Source organism: Camellia sinensis, chromosome 9, assembly GCF_055761805.1.
Source record: "Camellia sinensis isolate YWXY chromosome 9, ASM5576180v1, whole genome shotgun sequence".
Lineage (NCBI taxonomy): Eukaryota > Viridiplantae > Streptophyta > Magnoliopsida > Ericales > Theaceae > Camellia > Camellia sinensis.
The window spans coordinates 145823022-145837420 of NC_138969.1; the positions used below are offsets into that span (position 1 = coordinate 145823022).

Genomic DNA, 14399 nt, shown 5'->3' on the forward strand with positions numbered 1-14399 from the left:
CATAGTTGGACTCATCTATGTTGAAATTCATTTTCACTTTCTTACTTTGTCTAAAAGTTGTATTTCCCTTACGTTATGAAGAAGCTGGTTTTCTCTATGGTGCATGTTTTATCCCATCACTTACAGTGAATCTATTATACTTTCGTCAAGAAAGTTGAAGAACTAATGAGAATATTTCAGCTTTTATATGTGCATATGATTGTTCTTTCCATTGTATCATTCGAAATAAATATTTTATCAAGTAGAATGAGAAACAATGCGAAAATATCCAAACAACAAAAATTTTGTCATTTCATTGCATTGTCCTAGATAAAACATTTTTATCGAAAGGGGCAAGAAAGTAATGATAAAAAAAAAACTCAATCTTTCCTAAAGACACCCTCGAAGAAGCTGCCCGTCATATCTACATCTGGAGGACAAACAGTAGAGTGTGCCTCTAAAGTCTCCAAGGCCCGAGCATAACCCGACTCAAGTTCACGAAGAGTTGCCTTTATCTCATCTATAGAGGTGCGATAAGAGGCAAGCACAGACATAAGTTCCAGCTGATGACTGGCGTTCGAAGCTATATCCAGGCGCTTCCGAAGCCATGATAAGTCCACTTGGTGACGCTCCATGTCAGAGATCCCCTGATACGCCGTCTCGACTACTTTCCCATTAAGGTCACACAACCGTTGCCTGTCCAAGCTATATAAGATAGTGGCAAAAGACTCGAGAAGAGCAGTCTGAATGAGTGGACACTGGCAAGCAAATGAAGCAAATGTCTCCGGGTAACTTGAATGCACAAGCTGTAGAACTGAAGCAAACTCAGGAGCTACCCAATAATGGAGAAATGATACTTTGCCAGAAGCTGAAGGAGGAATTGGGGCCGGAAAGCTGCTAGTCTCAGGAATCTCCCCAATGTCTATCGGGTTAGATGAACCACCTGGAGGGGTAACTCCCGGCAGAGGTCCCGAGCCTGAGAATGCCGAACGATAAGGGGAAAGACCAAAAGCATCACTATCAATGTGGAAATCACTAAGATTCAGATCCAAAATATTCGAAGGCACTGGTGATGAAGAACCTCTGGCAGTCGTCTCAAAGGCAGGTGTCCCCCCTTGAGAAGGAGAACCGTGAGGAGTTACAAAGAGAGTCGGAGTAGAGCCCGAGGCAGGTGAAGGCAGGACCCTGGTAGCAGCTAACACTGGAGCAGAGTCCGAGGCAGGTGAAGGCAGGACCCCGGTAGCAGCTAACACTGGAGCAGAGTCCGAGGCAGGTGAAGGCAGGACCCCGGTAGCAGCTAACACTGGAGCAGAGTCTGAGGTATGTGAAGGCAAGACCCCGTTAGCAGCTAACACTGAAGAAAAGATAAGAAGGCCTTATTAGAGGTAGGGAACAGGAAAGTCATTTAAGTAAAGATTTCTCACAGATATAAGTAAATGACAAACTTCAGAAAGAAAGATTACCAGAGGGAGAATCAATATGCAAAGTAGGGGCAACTGAAGGACTCCTAGCATCAACAAAGTCACTTGGTCGTGTAGAGACCACCTGATCGATCTCAATGTCTGATGAAGCCTGAACAGTAGCAGTCATCCCTGAAGAAGGAAGGAGGGCCGGAGGATGAGAATCACCATAAGTGCCAGAGCGAGTCTCAGAGATTTCTAGCACATCCACCTCCACACCATTCCCAGAGGCGCACCTCGTCTCTACATTGCTTCTAGAAGCATGGCCTACGGCATCAATTTCTGAGGCATCAGTCCCTCTAGTAATCTCAACATCAGAACGGTGAGCCCCAATAACCTCGTCACCAAGATAGCGCTCCTCCTCAGCTACGGTAGGGCGGTGACGACGCATACGTGGAATAAGGTCACAAAAATGGTCGGAGGACTCAGCCTCATCATCGTCATCATCTATAACTGCTATACGAGAGGTGCGCATCTTCACAAGTCTTGCAGACAAGGGGAGGGTGTCGTCCAAGTCTGAGTCCGGCCTGGGGGAGGCAGCATGGCCAGGAGCCATGGTACTGAGAACGTCAACAACCGCAGGATCCTACACAACATGGGCAAATAAAAGTTTTCATTTTTAGAAGGTATGGTCGCAAAAAGGAAAGTAGCTTCAAATCAAAAATTTCGGGTACCTCATGAAGCTTTTTGGAAAGGCGAGGAGCGGAAGGACTGGCATCAGAAGTCCTCTTGTGAGCCATCTTCTTAAGGCGGGTCGTCCGAGGACCAGAGGCCTTATTCAAAGGGACTGGCTCCGGATAAGTAATTGCCAAGCTAGAAGCAGATGCCCGAGCAGAAGGGTCAGTTGGAGCAGATGAGGTGAAGAAACTCTCGTATATGTGGTCAGATTTTCGGCTCTCGGGTAGCCGAAGAGAAGAATCCTTCTTATAAATCGGCGGAGGCAAACATACGGTCGGTCTGCTCTGGACAAATGCAATAAACGCATCGATATTCTTCTGCCAATACTGCCTGAAAGAGGGGGTGAAACCCCTTACTCGGCTCAAGCCTGGCATCGGCAAAGAGCCGGATATGGGAAGCACGGTGTGTACAAGCCCGCGACTGAAGCGCCCGTAGCTCGCTGAAAATGATAATAAAGGAGGTGCTGGCCCCGGGGTACATTGATCAAACCCGAATTGACATGCTACGCGGTCAGGCCTATAAACGGCACTATCAACGCCTTCCTCATGCCACACCGGTAATAAACTCGGACGAATCATAATCAGCATATCAACAAAGGGTGCAGGGATGTTCTTCGGCAAAGGAAAGGACACCGAGCGGGAGGAACCATGATAGATTAGCGGTGTGGCCACACCCACAGGTGGGCATACATACGGCTGTGCCACAAAGCGTTGGGGATCATCCACCAGAGTATTCAAGGATAAGGTGGAAATGGTACGTGACCACCGTGTAATCAACGGCTGGCAAGACTTCGCTTTCTCAAATGTCCGAGACCCATCAGTATCGAGCACGGGGATGCCATCTTTATCCACTATCTCCCGAAGAACTTCCGCCTCAAATACAGTCGGAGCAGGGGCAAATTTTGGGAACCTCTCGAAGAAGAAACATAGCAGGAACTGGTTGTGAATAAAGGAGACAGGCTCATATTGACCCACGGAGCGAACCATATCTCGATGTAGTAGATCCAGCCGATAGTAGAGATTCCCAAGAAATAGTGGAGCCAAAGGGATCCGATCTCCTCTGAAGAGCCTGACTGCCAAGGGGAAGATGAAAGGATTGAGGGAATCCGGAGGCGTGCTCGGAAGAATGAAGAATGAAAGGAAGCAAGCCAGAAATCCCAAGAAATAGAGCCTGGAGTCATACATCGGACCGACCTCATACTCCCGAGAGTTAGGGTCAGCATCTCTGGCCAAGGGCTGAAGATCTTTGAAGAAGTGGCGGATCCATGCAGTATAGGAGGCACGGTCCGTCCTTACTCGACTAGTCCTCCTCGCTGAACCATCAAAAACGGAACTCCACCGACCACAAGTTTGAAGATTTAGCTTCAGAGATTGGATCAAAGAATCATCTTCGGGGGGTGTCTGCTCAGGGTCGAAGGCATCAGGGCCGGTTACTTCCAGACGCAGCAACATGAACACATCCTCAAGGGTGGGCCCCATCTCGTGCTGGCCAAGTATAAAGGTGTGTGTCTCGGTGCTCCACCGAAGAGCCATGGCTTCCAAGCTAGCATTGTTGCGACGGATGGATAGGGATCGAGATATTTTCACTGGGATCAATAGGCGGGCCTCTTGAAGCCGCTGACAGAAGCTCTTGTCCGAGAGAACATCATCGACCCACTCCTGCCAACCAAAAGGAGGGTTTGAGAAGGCCTTGAACTGAGGATAACAGTATGGAAAGTCCCCCCGCTCAATCCGAAAGCGTAGCACCGAGGAAGGAGAAATGAGGGCCTCGTGTCCAGAGTCAGTGTCCTCAGTGAGACATAATGGAGCCCCCTTCGGAGATAGAAGAGAAGTGGTGGAGGTAGCCGCCCGCCAGAAGGGGTCCTTCCGACCAAAATAAGGAGATTTCCTCCACTCAGATGCCGGAGGTACATCCCTCTCTTTCATGAGAGCCGGTTCTGATGACCCCGGAGCTACGGGTTTCTTTTGAGAAGACATATGGCTGAAACAACAGGTATAAATAGTAAGGAGTTGACCGTATTAAAATTCAGAATATTGGAATTAAAGCAACACATTCGAATGAAATTTCGGCATCAACTATTCGTTTCTCTGAGAGTCCATGAATTCAACAAATTCTACGAGGAATTTTTTACACCAAGAGTCCAGGTTCAACCCCGGAAGTCATCAACAATTCTTTTTCTCGGGTGTTCCTCAAGCTCAACAAATTACAGTACCGATATGTGTATCAACAACATACAGATTTTCAGTTTTCATCATCGATAAGAGATGCAATATCATAGGTCGTTTTGTGATGAAGTTCAATTGGGTCAATTTCTCAAAGTCACTATGTTCCATGTTAGAGGTACAATTTATACGAGGCTCAAAATTTGGACAGAGTGAAGTTCAATAGCAAATTTCAGGCCCGAGATCCGAAGCATATTACATTGCTCATCAGTAGTAAGATTCAATGGATCATTATGCAAATTACAAAAATGTCCTTTCCAAAGTCCATATTCATAAGCCCAGGATTTTCTCTCTCCATGTCAAAAATGGAGCTCAAATACTAGTCAACAAGTTATATTCGGCCTTTCCTTGGTGATAAAGTTCAACAAATTATGTTCAAGCCAGGCACCTCAATAAGGTTTCAAGTGCTAGTGCATGTTTCCATATGGCCAAAATCACGGTGTTTGAGCTAAAAAAAAAAATATCATTGGGATTGCCACAAAAATTGAGTCCATATTCAGATTCAGTTTTTTTTATTTATTTATTTATTTATTTATTTTATTTTATTTTTATTTTCATCAGATTGCTTGAGCCCTCTACATTGCCACAAAAATATATTTATATATATTTAAATATATTTATATTCGGAAGAGGGGGTCGAATGTCATACTTACAAATTTGGGCAGTTAGAGAGGTGAAGTCCGAAGCCGATACTGGAAATTTAAGCTGAAATCAGAGAGGCTTTACAGACTGTAATCAACAAGACAGGGCTAGGCTTGGGCAAGACCACACACGTTGCGTTGAGAGGGCGAACGTGCGTGGTCAACGTCGGATAAGCTGAAGCCGGAAGCAGCGATGTGGAGCTAGGTCGGGCAAGACCACACACGTTGCGTTGAGAGGGCGAACGTGCGTGGTCGACGTCGGATAAGCTGAAGCCGGAAGCAGCGATTGATTGTGCACAAGCCAAGGCTAATGTGGGTAATCCGAGGTCTAAACAAAAAAAATATATATATGATAATCAATATATATATATATATATATTTGTCCAAAGTTTGTCAAGCAACAAAGTAAAAAAAAAAAAAACTGAAGCAGTCTTGTAGATTGATTAAATCTACATCAGTAGGATTAAAGCAAATACCAGCGCAGAGAACCAGCACCATGGGCAGTAAAGCAAACACCAAAGCTTTTTTTTAAAAAAAAAAAAAAAAAAAAAAATCAGTCATATTGTGCATTCCTTCAGGTAACTCCTGCAGATGAGAACACCTTGATAGCCTCAAAGTCTGCAGGTGTTTTAGGTTGGTTAAGGTATTGGGCAATCTTTTAATGGATGTCTGGGAGAGGTCAAGGTATCTTAGATGCTGTGAAATAGCAATATGACTTGACAATTTCTGAATACCACTGAAAGACAAATCTAGAACCCGGAGACTTTTCAGTCTAAAGACTGAAGGATCAACGGTCCCCTGGAAGCCACCTGATAATAAAAGCAGTGTCCGCGGGTGTTTCGGAAGATCTAGTGATCTTGAAATAGTTGATGATTTAGAATGAAAAGCCAAAGATACCTGACAAAATTTTCTGGATTGACTGCATCCAACCCCAGCCTTCACTACATGGTCAAACTTCGCAACAAATCTCGCTAAATCATGCAACAGTGGAGTTGAGACAACAAGTGATACACAAGCAGTGATGGACTTCAGCGGCTATAGGAGCGAAACCAAGATCCGGCGTGCCCGAATCTCTGAGCTCGCTAGGCTGAAGTAAAGCACTGATGGTGGAGCTGCAAGGGAGAGAAGCCAACGGACAGCAGCGCCGGGCAGTCGAGGTCGGCAGTAGCGGTGGCGTCGGCGCTGGTCAGTCGAGGCCTGCAATGGCAGTGACGTCGCAGAGGAGTCGGCGTCGGTATGTCGGTGGCGTCGGAGTGTCTTCAGTGACGATGGCAGAGACGGAGACTGGAGATGCAATGGAGGTCAGTGAGCAGATTGTTCTTGAAGAAAAAGCTGGGTTGGTCTTGTTCAATAAGAAGAAAAGCTGGGTTAAAGAAAGAAAGAAAGAAAGAGGAAGGTTGATTGATTTCGGCGGCTGTGCAAAAATTTGGTGAGGCTTAGGGTTTTGGCACTTTCCTTAAATAAAAAAAAAAGAGCATTATCCGTGTGTGCCAAACAACAAAGGCACGTGTGAGCCTTAAAAAAAAAAAAAAAAAAAAAAAAAATTTTTCTCATACACGCAAGGGGCAAATGTAAGAGGGGCTAATTTGAGCCCACTAAATTATTTAGGCCCAATAGCCCAAGATTAGTGGGTCCGAATTTATCGCAAGTCCAAGAATCGGTGGGCCCAGATTTATCGCCATCTCAGGCCCGGACTCGAAAGGGTATTAGGCAAGCCTAGAGATCCGAGGCACTCGGACTCGAAAGGGTTCGGATCCACGAACCTAGAGGTCCGAAATACTTGGCTTCGAACGGATTCAGACGCAATCTAGAAGTCGCTCCGTTAATGAGTCCCAGAACACTTGCGGGCTCGGAGCTTTCCGGGATCTACGCACCAGAACCATGGGCGTAATGGAGTTCGAACAAAGGACCCGATCCCGAGGACGGTGAGTGGAGACAAATTCACTCTTCGGTTAAACTAGCCTATACCCGGGTCGAGGTGGCACGACCCCGGGGGGTCCATGAGACTCGGCAATATTTTGCGGCAGGACGTCCTCTGGGACTACCCCTGACCCTTTGGGATGATTGGGGATCATTGGTTAGGTGTGGCTAAGAAGAAGGGTTCGCCGAGGGATTGATCTCCTCTTCGGAGTTTTCTCATCCTCGGAGAAGTCACCTCCTCGGAGAAGTCACCTCCTCGGACAAGGTGGTTAGAGAGAATATCCCCCATGTGCCTTGCACATGGGCTCCATCCTACATCATGAGGTGCCTATAAATAGCACCCACCCATAGCTTTACAAGGGATGAATTTTGGAGATTTTTTTCAACTCTTGGGAAAGAACTAATTTCCCTTCTCCATTATCAACCTTGAGAGTGAAAGTGGGAGATCCATGGGAGAGCCTTGCCATTATTCTATTCTCTAGCCATTTTGCCTTCTTCTTCACCCAATCTCTTATCTCCATCATCTCCTTTGTTGTTGTGTTCCTAAGTTGAGATTATTGAAGAATCTAAGCCTCTCATTATATTCTAGAGAATTCGATCTTCGAATTTTCCAACTCCTTTCTTGAACCCTCTCCTACAGTCATTAATGACGTGACGATTGCAAATCAGTGTAAAATTATAAAGGGGGTATCTACAAATTTTCAAACGTCAGGGGATCTGCAACAATCTAAAACGTCAAGGAATCATCTTCAACCATCTAAAACCACAGGGGGATCATCTGCTTTTTGCCCATATATATTTGTTTCAAGTTTGGCTTTTATTTTCCTGAATGAACATTTTATTTCTAGTGTTCAGACAATTCATAAATATTAGGAGTATGATTTGAATAAAAATTCTTGTGTTATTTACGACGGTGATTAATTAAAAATAAAAAGAGGCACTTTTTCACAATTTTTTTTACCTATTTATATTTTAATTAGTTCACATTATTTTTTTATGTTCCAATAAGGCTTATAGATGACATAATTATCAAAATACCCCTAATAATATTCATATTTCACTACAAGAAAAAGGACATATAGTGACCTTTTTTTCTATGACGTTTTTCAAAAACGTCATAAAATCTGTCCAGATTTTTCAAATTCCAAAAAAATTAAACTAAACCATCTCTCGTTTTGTGCCCCGATTATTTCTTTTAAACAGTGGCTCAACTCAATGCTATGAGATTCTTCTATTTAGATTGAACAGAGGCGTAACTTCCGGAAGAGAGAGAAATCGAGGCATCGGATCTTTGAGGTGTCGGATCTTCTATCTCCATCAATTCTTCAGTTGTTTGATCTGAAAAATCTTGTTCTACTCGTGATTTAAGCGTATATCTCCGTGATTGTTCGAATCCCTACGATCTAAATCGATCTAGGGCTCAAGGTTAGGGTTTTTTGATATAGATTTGCTACATTCACACAAGATCTATAAAATTTCATGGCTAAAACTAATGATTTGGAATTGCTTTCTCTCGACTTAGTTGATTTCCAGCTTTTTTTTTGCTTTTGTTGTGTTTTCTCCTTTCGTTTTTGTTCCTTTATTTCTAGTCCTTGTGTGGAAAACTCTTCTCTTTCATCAGATTGAGCAGCAGCAATGGTGAATCGATTTATCTAGGGTTTCGAGTGCAGTGTTAGTGTCTCTAATCATGTACGGGACAAGCATGTGGCGTTGGATGTGGATTGTTGGTAACAATGAGTAGAAGCTCAACGATGAAGAGATGCAGATCTGCTCTCTCTAAGATCAGATCTGTTCTCTCTCTCTTTGTCCGATCTGCTAACATGGTAATATCATATCTGCTTTGTCTCTCTTTAGTTCATTATTTTTCCTTTTTTTTGGAATCTCATTTTGGCATTTCTTTCTTTCTAACTCTCCTAATAATCATTTCGGTGTAGTTCCCATGTAAATTGATAAACTTTCATCTTGGTATGTTCTCCGAGTTTCCTTTTTTTTCAAGCTACTACACGTGGGTGTTCCTGTTATTGACTACTTGTGCAGATAGCCAAGAAAAGAAAGGCATTTTCTTGATTCATATCTTTAACTATTTTCTCCCTCTGGATATTGATAATATAATAAATTTGTTTGGCTTTTTTGCAATTATATGTTAATTGAATATGAATTGTTGAACTTGTTGGGTATGTTTTTTTTTTTCCCCTTGCTATTTCAAAGGGGAAAAAGAAGGGAGGAAAAATAGTATGTTTTAAGTTGTAGATTTATATGCATTAAGATGTTGGGTAATTGTCTAATTGATGATGTTTCTATTGATTGGGTAAACAAGTACAATAAGTTTGAAGCCTAAACAAAGCTGTGGGAAGGACAACAACTAAGGAGCCTTTTTGATACGACTCGTGCCCGTATTTATCTTGATTATAAGTTAGTATGATGTTGGTCACTAATAATTTTATTTTATTTTTGCCACTGAACCTGTAGAATCCTATGATGTAGTGGTTGTTGGTGTTGGGCTTGCAAGTATGTATTGTTAGACTTTCTTAGATAGTTGATTGTCCAATTTGTCATAACTGTTTCGATATTTGTAAAATGTAATATTCTCTTCCCGATTGACCCAAAAAAAAAAAAAAAAATAAAATCAAATCACTTGCGCTGCCCAAAAGGGGGGCATTTATACAATTTTTATGATTGAAGGATCCAAGTTTAGGGTTTTTCAGTTGAGGGTCAAGTGATGTTGAATGATAGTTGAGACGGTGTCCGTATAATTAACCGTTCTAGATAATAGAAAAATATCTCCTTATGGTTTTCTGATGGTAAATTTGAGAATGAAGTGTTGAGACTTGATCTCTCAACTGCAAGCTATAAAAATTGCACTCAAATTTGTTTGGCAACTTGTTCTCAAACACTCCATCACTGCTATCTACAAGCAATCCTATAGGATTTGGTCAAACAACTGTAAGTCACTCTTAAAACTCATAATTAAGTTTCTCTGTGTGGCAATGTTTAAGTAGTTGATATTTTAGGGGTGATAGTTGGAACCTAGGTTGCTTGCATGGGCATGACGTATGATGTATTGGATTCAGAAAATTGATAAGTTTTGATATGTGGACATGTTGGTATTTCCAACTAATGTAGTTTTTTTATGTGTGCGTTATGTCACAGTTTTATGAGTATTCAACATTATTTCCTTACTTGTCTTTTTGGCCCAGCCCTTGGGTTAGCACTTAAACTGTCATCGTGTGAAATTTTGCTTAATTGTGCATCTATTTCTACTTTTAAGCCTTGTTTTGGTATTTTATGTGACTCTGGTTTGTTTGTAACAGGTCTGTTACTCAGGGCTCTACAGTTGCACAACCACTTCCTGTTGCAAATCCTTTTGGAACTCTACCTGCAATGCCTCAGATGTCAATTGGTCGTTCAGGGATTGCACCTTCTATTCAATATGGAATTTCTAGCCTTCCAGTAAGCATGACTTGTCTTGTCCAAGTAGAACTAAAAAAAAAAAGAAGCCTAGAGGAACTAAAAACTATGAGTAGTTTTAATTTATAATTTATTTTGGTGGGACTCTGTTTCAATTTGATTATTAAATTGAAGTTTCAATTTTCTTTGTTACATTTTGTTTGTAATTGTAATTACCTTGTCTGAACTTCTTTTCTAAAGAGCTAGTTATTAGATTTATCATGTGCATGTGGTGACATAGTTTTCGAAACAGGTTGTTGACAAACCTGCTCTAGTTAGAATATCATCTTTGTTGACTTCTCGCCACCTTTCTCAAAGGCGGATTAGGTTGCCTGCAAGGAAATATCATCCTAAAAATGATGGTCCAAAGGTGATGATGATTCCTCTGGTAAAACTTAGTAGCTCATTTTAAAATAAAAATTATTACACTTCATTGCTTAATTTTGATATCCTGGTGCCATTTTTCATTGATGATGAAGAAACTCCGAGCACACCTAAGGCAAATGCTCTTTTCATTCCCAGGGAGAATCCTAGAGCTCTTGTTATTCGTCCCTTGGAACAGTGGCCTCCAAGAACAAATGTGGATAAAGCATCACCATTGAAGGACACATCTAGTCCAACACATGAGAATGGTAAATTTTTCTTGTATTTTAAATTTGGTGGGCCTAAATGCTCAATCTTTAGGTATGGGAACAATGGAAAATGTGCGAAATTCATTTTTAGGGCTGGAACAAAGAATTATTTTGCTTGTATTAAACTAATGTTGTAGCTGGTATCTGTTTTGTCACCATAATGCTCAATCTTTAGGTATGGGAACAATGGAAAATGTGCGAAATTCATTTTTGGGGCTGGAACAAAGAATTATTTTGCTTGTATTAAACTAATGTTGTAGCTGGTATCTGTTTTGTCACCATAAATGGAATGTTATGTCAAGACTTTTGGTTTGGTTTGGCTTGGTTTAGCTGGTATTTGTTGGGTTGATATTTGTTTTCACAATCTTGTTGCTCAATCAAAGTGAGTCCTTATATTGATTTAAATTGTCAGTTTGGATGACTTTTGGATTATTTTTGGTCTTATGGATGCTACTTTCCCCTTATAATGCTTTGGTAGATCTTGGGCACATTCATAAAGAATGTTGGTGTTTCAAACTTGATACTTTAAAATTTATCTGGAATGATTGTGTTTTTTATACCACTTCTTTCTTTGTGGTCTTGAGCATGGTATATGATACTTCTCAAGTTCTATCCTTTTTTATTCTGATTTACAGGTTGATTCTTATGCATCCTATTCTGGTTTAACTTAAGTTTCTTGCAAATGAAATTACCTTGTTACTTCTTTTTCATTCTGATTTACAGGTTGATTCTTTTGCTGTTGCTCGTGACAATGAAATGCATGAAGCTACACGTAGAATCTTATCAGTGTTATTACGGCAGGTATAACAATTTTGCTAAATTTTCCTGAATGATATTATTGTCACTGAAGTTTTCACTATTCTGTCTAAAATGTTATTCTCCCAGTTCATACTATCCAAAGAACCTCGAACACCTTGCAACTTACTACCTACTATTCCCTTCAAAAGTGGGATTGTGCTGTCTTTTTCTCAAATTTCGTTGTTCGTCATGTTCTTTGAATACTTTCGAGAAATGATAGATGTAATCATTCTCTGGTAGCATGTGTTAAACTAAATAGGATATAGCTGAATTAGACAGTTTTTGCTGTGGCCTGAGTAAATTTTACTCTTCTGGTGCAGATTGATGGATTTGAGCAGGAGAAAAAAGTGGTGGTCATTGCTGCAACCAGCAGAAAGCAAGACCTTGATCCTGATTTGATTAGGTATACCAGTGCACATTTTCTTATATGACGGTTATATGCAGAATTCTCAAGGTTTACTAACATACGTTTCATTCATTTCTGTCAGTCGGTTTGATTCTATGATCACCTTTGGCTTACCAGATCAGCAAACCTGTCAGGAAATAGCAGCTCAGTATGCAAAGCACTTGGCAAAATCTAATTTAGCTGCATTTGCCAAGGTTACTGAAGAGTAAGTTTGAACTATCCAACTAATTTATCTCGATCATGCCATTACTTGAGTGAAACACATCATTAATCACCACTCTCCCCCCACCTCCCAACCATCTTTCTATTTTTGGGGTTTGTTTTTTCTCCCCTTTTTTCTGAATGTTATTTTGTCTGTCTAACTTGTGACCAGATCTATTAAAGTGATGATGGAATCAGGTTGTGAAGAGGTATGCTGTCAATATAAGAGTTTTATGGCTTAAATTATGGAGAGCTACGGCAAAAGCTGCAAACTATGAAGACCTAACAAAAAGAACTTGAACTTCTTCAAAGACAAAAGGCTGCCTCTGAACAAGCTGCCTTGAGTGCAAAACAGAGGCAGAGCTCGAGCGGCATGTAGGGTTGGCTTGCCGGATCCCCTCCTAGCCAAGATGCCAATGACGCCTAAAAATTCGAACCCCAAATACACAGTAATTCCTAGTTTTGGAACTCAAAATCAATTTAATTTTTTTTCCCATTTAAAGTTTTTTTTTTCTTAACCCAGTTCTTTTCAGATATGGAAATAAGATATTCAGTTTCTCTTTGCTAGAGGGAATATGGTAGGTTTACATGTTTGTAATTAGAGACATGAACATGTTTAACTGCTGGAGACATTTTTTATGGAAGAAATAGTTTCTAAGAAGAGCTTAGTAATTGGAGACATAATCATTGTCAATTAATCCTTCATGATTAGTGGTTAATCGGCTATTTATGTTACAGGCTGCAGTTGCAGTTTTTAGTGCAGAACCTTGGACAGTGCCATGGACAGCAAAGAAGACCATTCTGCAGGTAAATTATTTTTTCATTTATTGTATAGTTGTTATTTTTAGGGATTTCATAGTTTATGTACTAAACAATTTGATATTCTCAAACTAGCTAGTGTCTTTCTTTCTTTAAAACCCTTGTTCATTATCTCATTGGCATTTCTGCGGGAATCGCAGTGTTTCTCCTCTCTGTCCCCCTGCTTTTGTTTCCTCTATGCTATATTATTGTACTCAGATCACTTTTCTAAGATTTTCCTACTTTATTCTATAAGAAGAAAAATCAACTCTGTTCCTTTATTTATTCATTCCTATATCAGTTTGTTTTTGTGGGGTTTTTTTTTTTTTTTTTTCATCAGAGAGTCAAGAAATGGAATATGCAACAAAACCACCTTCAAATATATCAGACATTGTCTCCAAATTTGCCAAAGTTTGCAGATTTAGATCCATTGGTGTCTTCTCCACTGAAAATCCCACCCACAACCACCAACCTATCATTGATTTTGGCAACAATGTCCCATCATCGGAAGATAGCAGTGATGCCACGGAAGAGGCAGAGTGCGACATTGAGAAAATCCATCCCAACCCAGTTGAGATTCAACCCAAAACCACTGAATGTGTTAACATGGAGATCTTGAAGTTGTGTCATCTGCAATTGTAGTTTTTGAAATCATTGTCTCGTTGAATTTGTTATTTGGCAGATTTGCATTATATTTGTGTGATATAATATTTTTTTTCCTTTTATTTTTTGGTTGTGTTTGTTACTTGATTTTGGTTTAGAATAATTATGCAATGTTTATCTAAATTTAGTTAATATATTGAAATAGCAGCAATGCTGTAGCCATATTATTATTATTTTTAGCTTTATTATAGGTATTTTTTTTAGTTAAATCTAATAGAATTAGCACAATTTCAAAAAAAAAAAGAGAAAAAAGAAGCTATAACGGCGTTTTCCCAAACGTCACTACAGTATCAACGGTTATATTTTTAAAATAATAAAAAATCTATTACGGCGTTTTTAAAACGTCGCTAAATATTAAGTGACGTCATTTTATTGTTATTTACCACATTTAACGGCGTTTTTTAAAAACGCCGTCTATACTAATATAACGATATTTTTAAAGCGTCATAATGTTATAGCGACGGCTGCGTCTTCGACGTTTGTACTAAACGTCGCAAAAATAATTAGCGGCGTTTTTTAAACGCCACTAAATATGAAATTTCTAGCAGTGTTTA

At 40.5% G+C, this 14399-nt stretch overlaps 1 protein-coding gene across 1 annotated transcript; it reads left to right on the forward strand.

The window, feature by feature from the left end:
- Nucleotides 1–10077: 10077 nt before the first annotated feature.
- Nucleotides 10078–13907, forward strand: LOC114267129 (uncharacterized). Its single transcript, XM_082888734.1, has 9 exons — nt 10078–10350; nt 10601–10717; nt 10870–10979; nt 11703–11780; nt 12098–12180; nt 12266–12388; nt 12557–12593; nt 13123–13191; nt 13523–13907. Exons 3-9 carry the CDS (start codon nt 10971–10973, stop codon nt 13799–13801), a joined length of 678 nt encoding a protein of 225 aa, XP_082744860.1. The 5' UTR covers nt 10078–10350; nt 10601–10717; nt 10870–10970; the 3' UTR covers nt 13802–13907.
- The last annotated feature ends 492 nt before the right edge of the window (nt 13908–14399 follow it).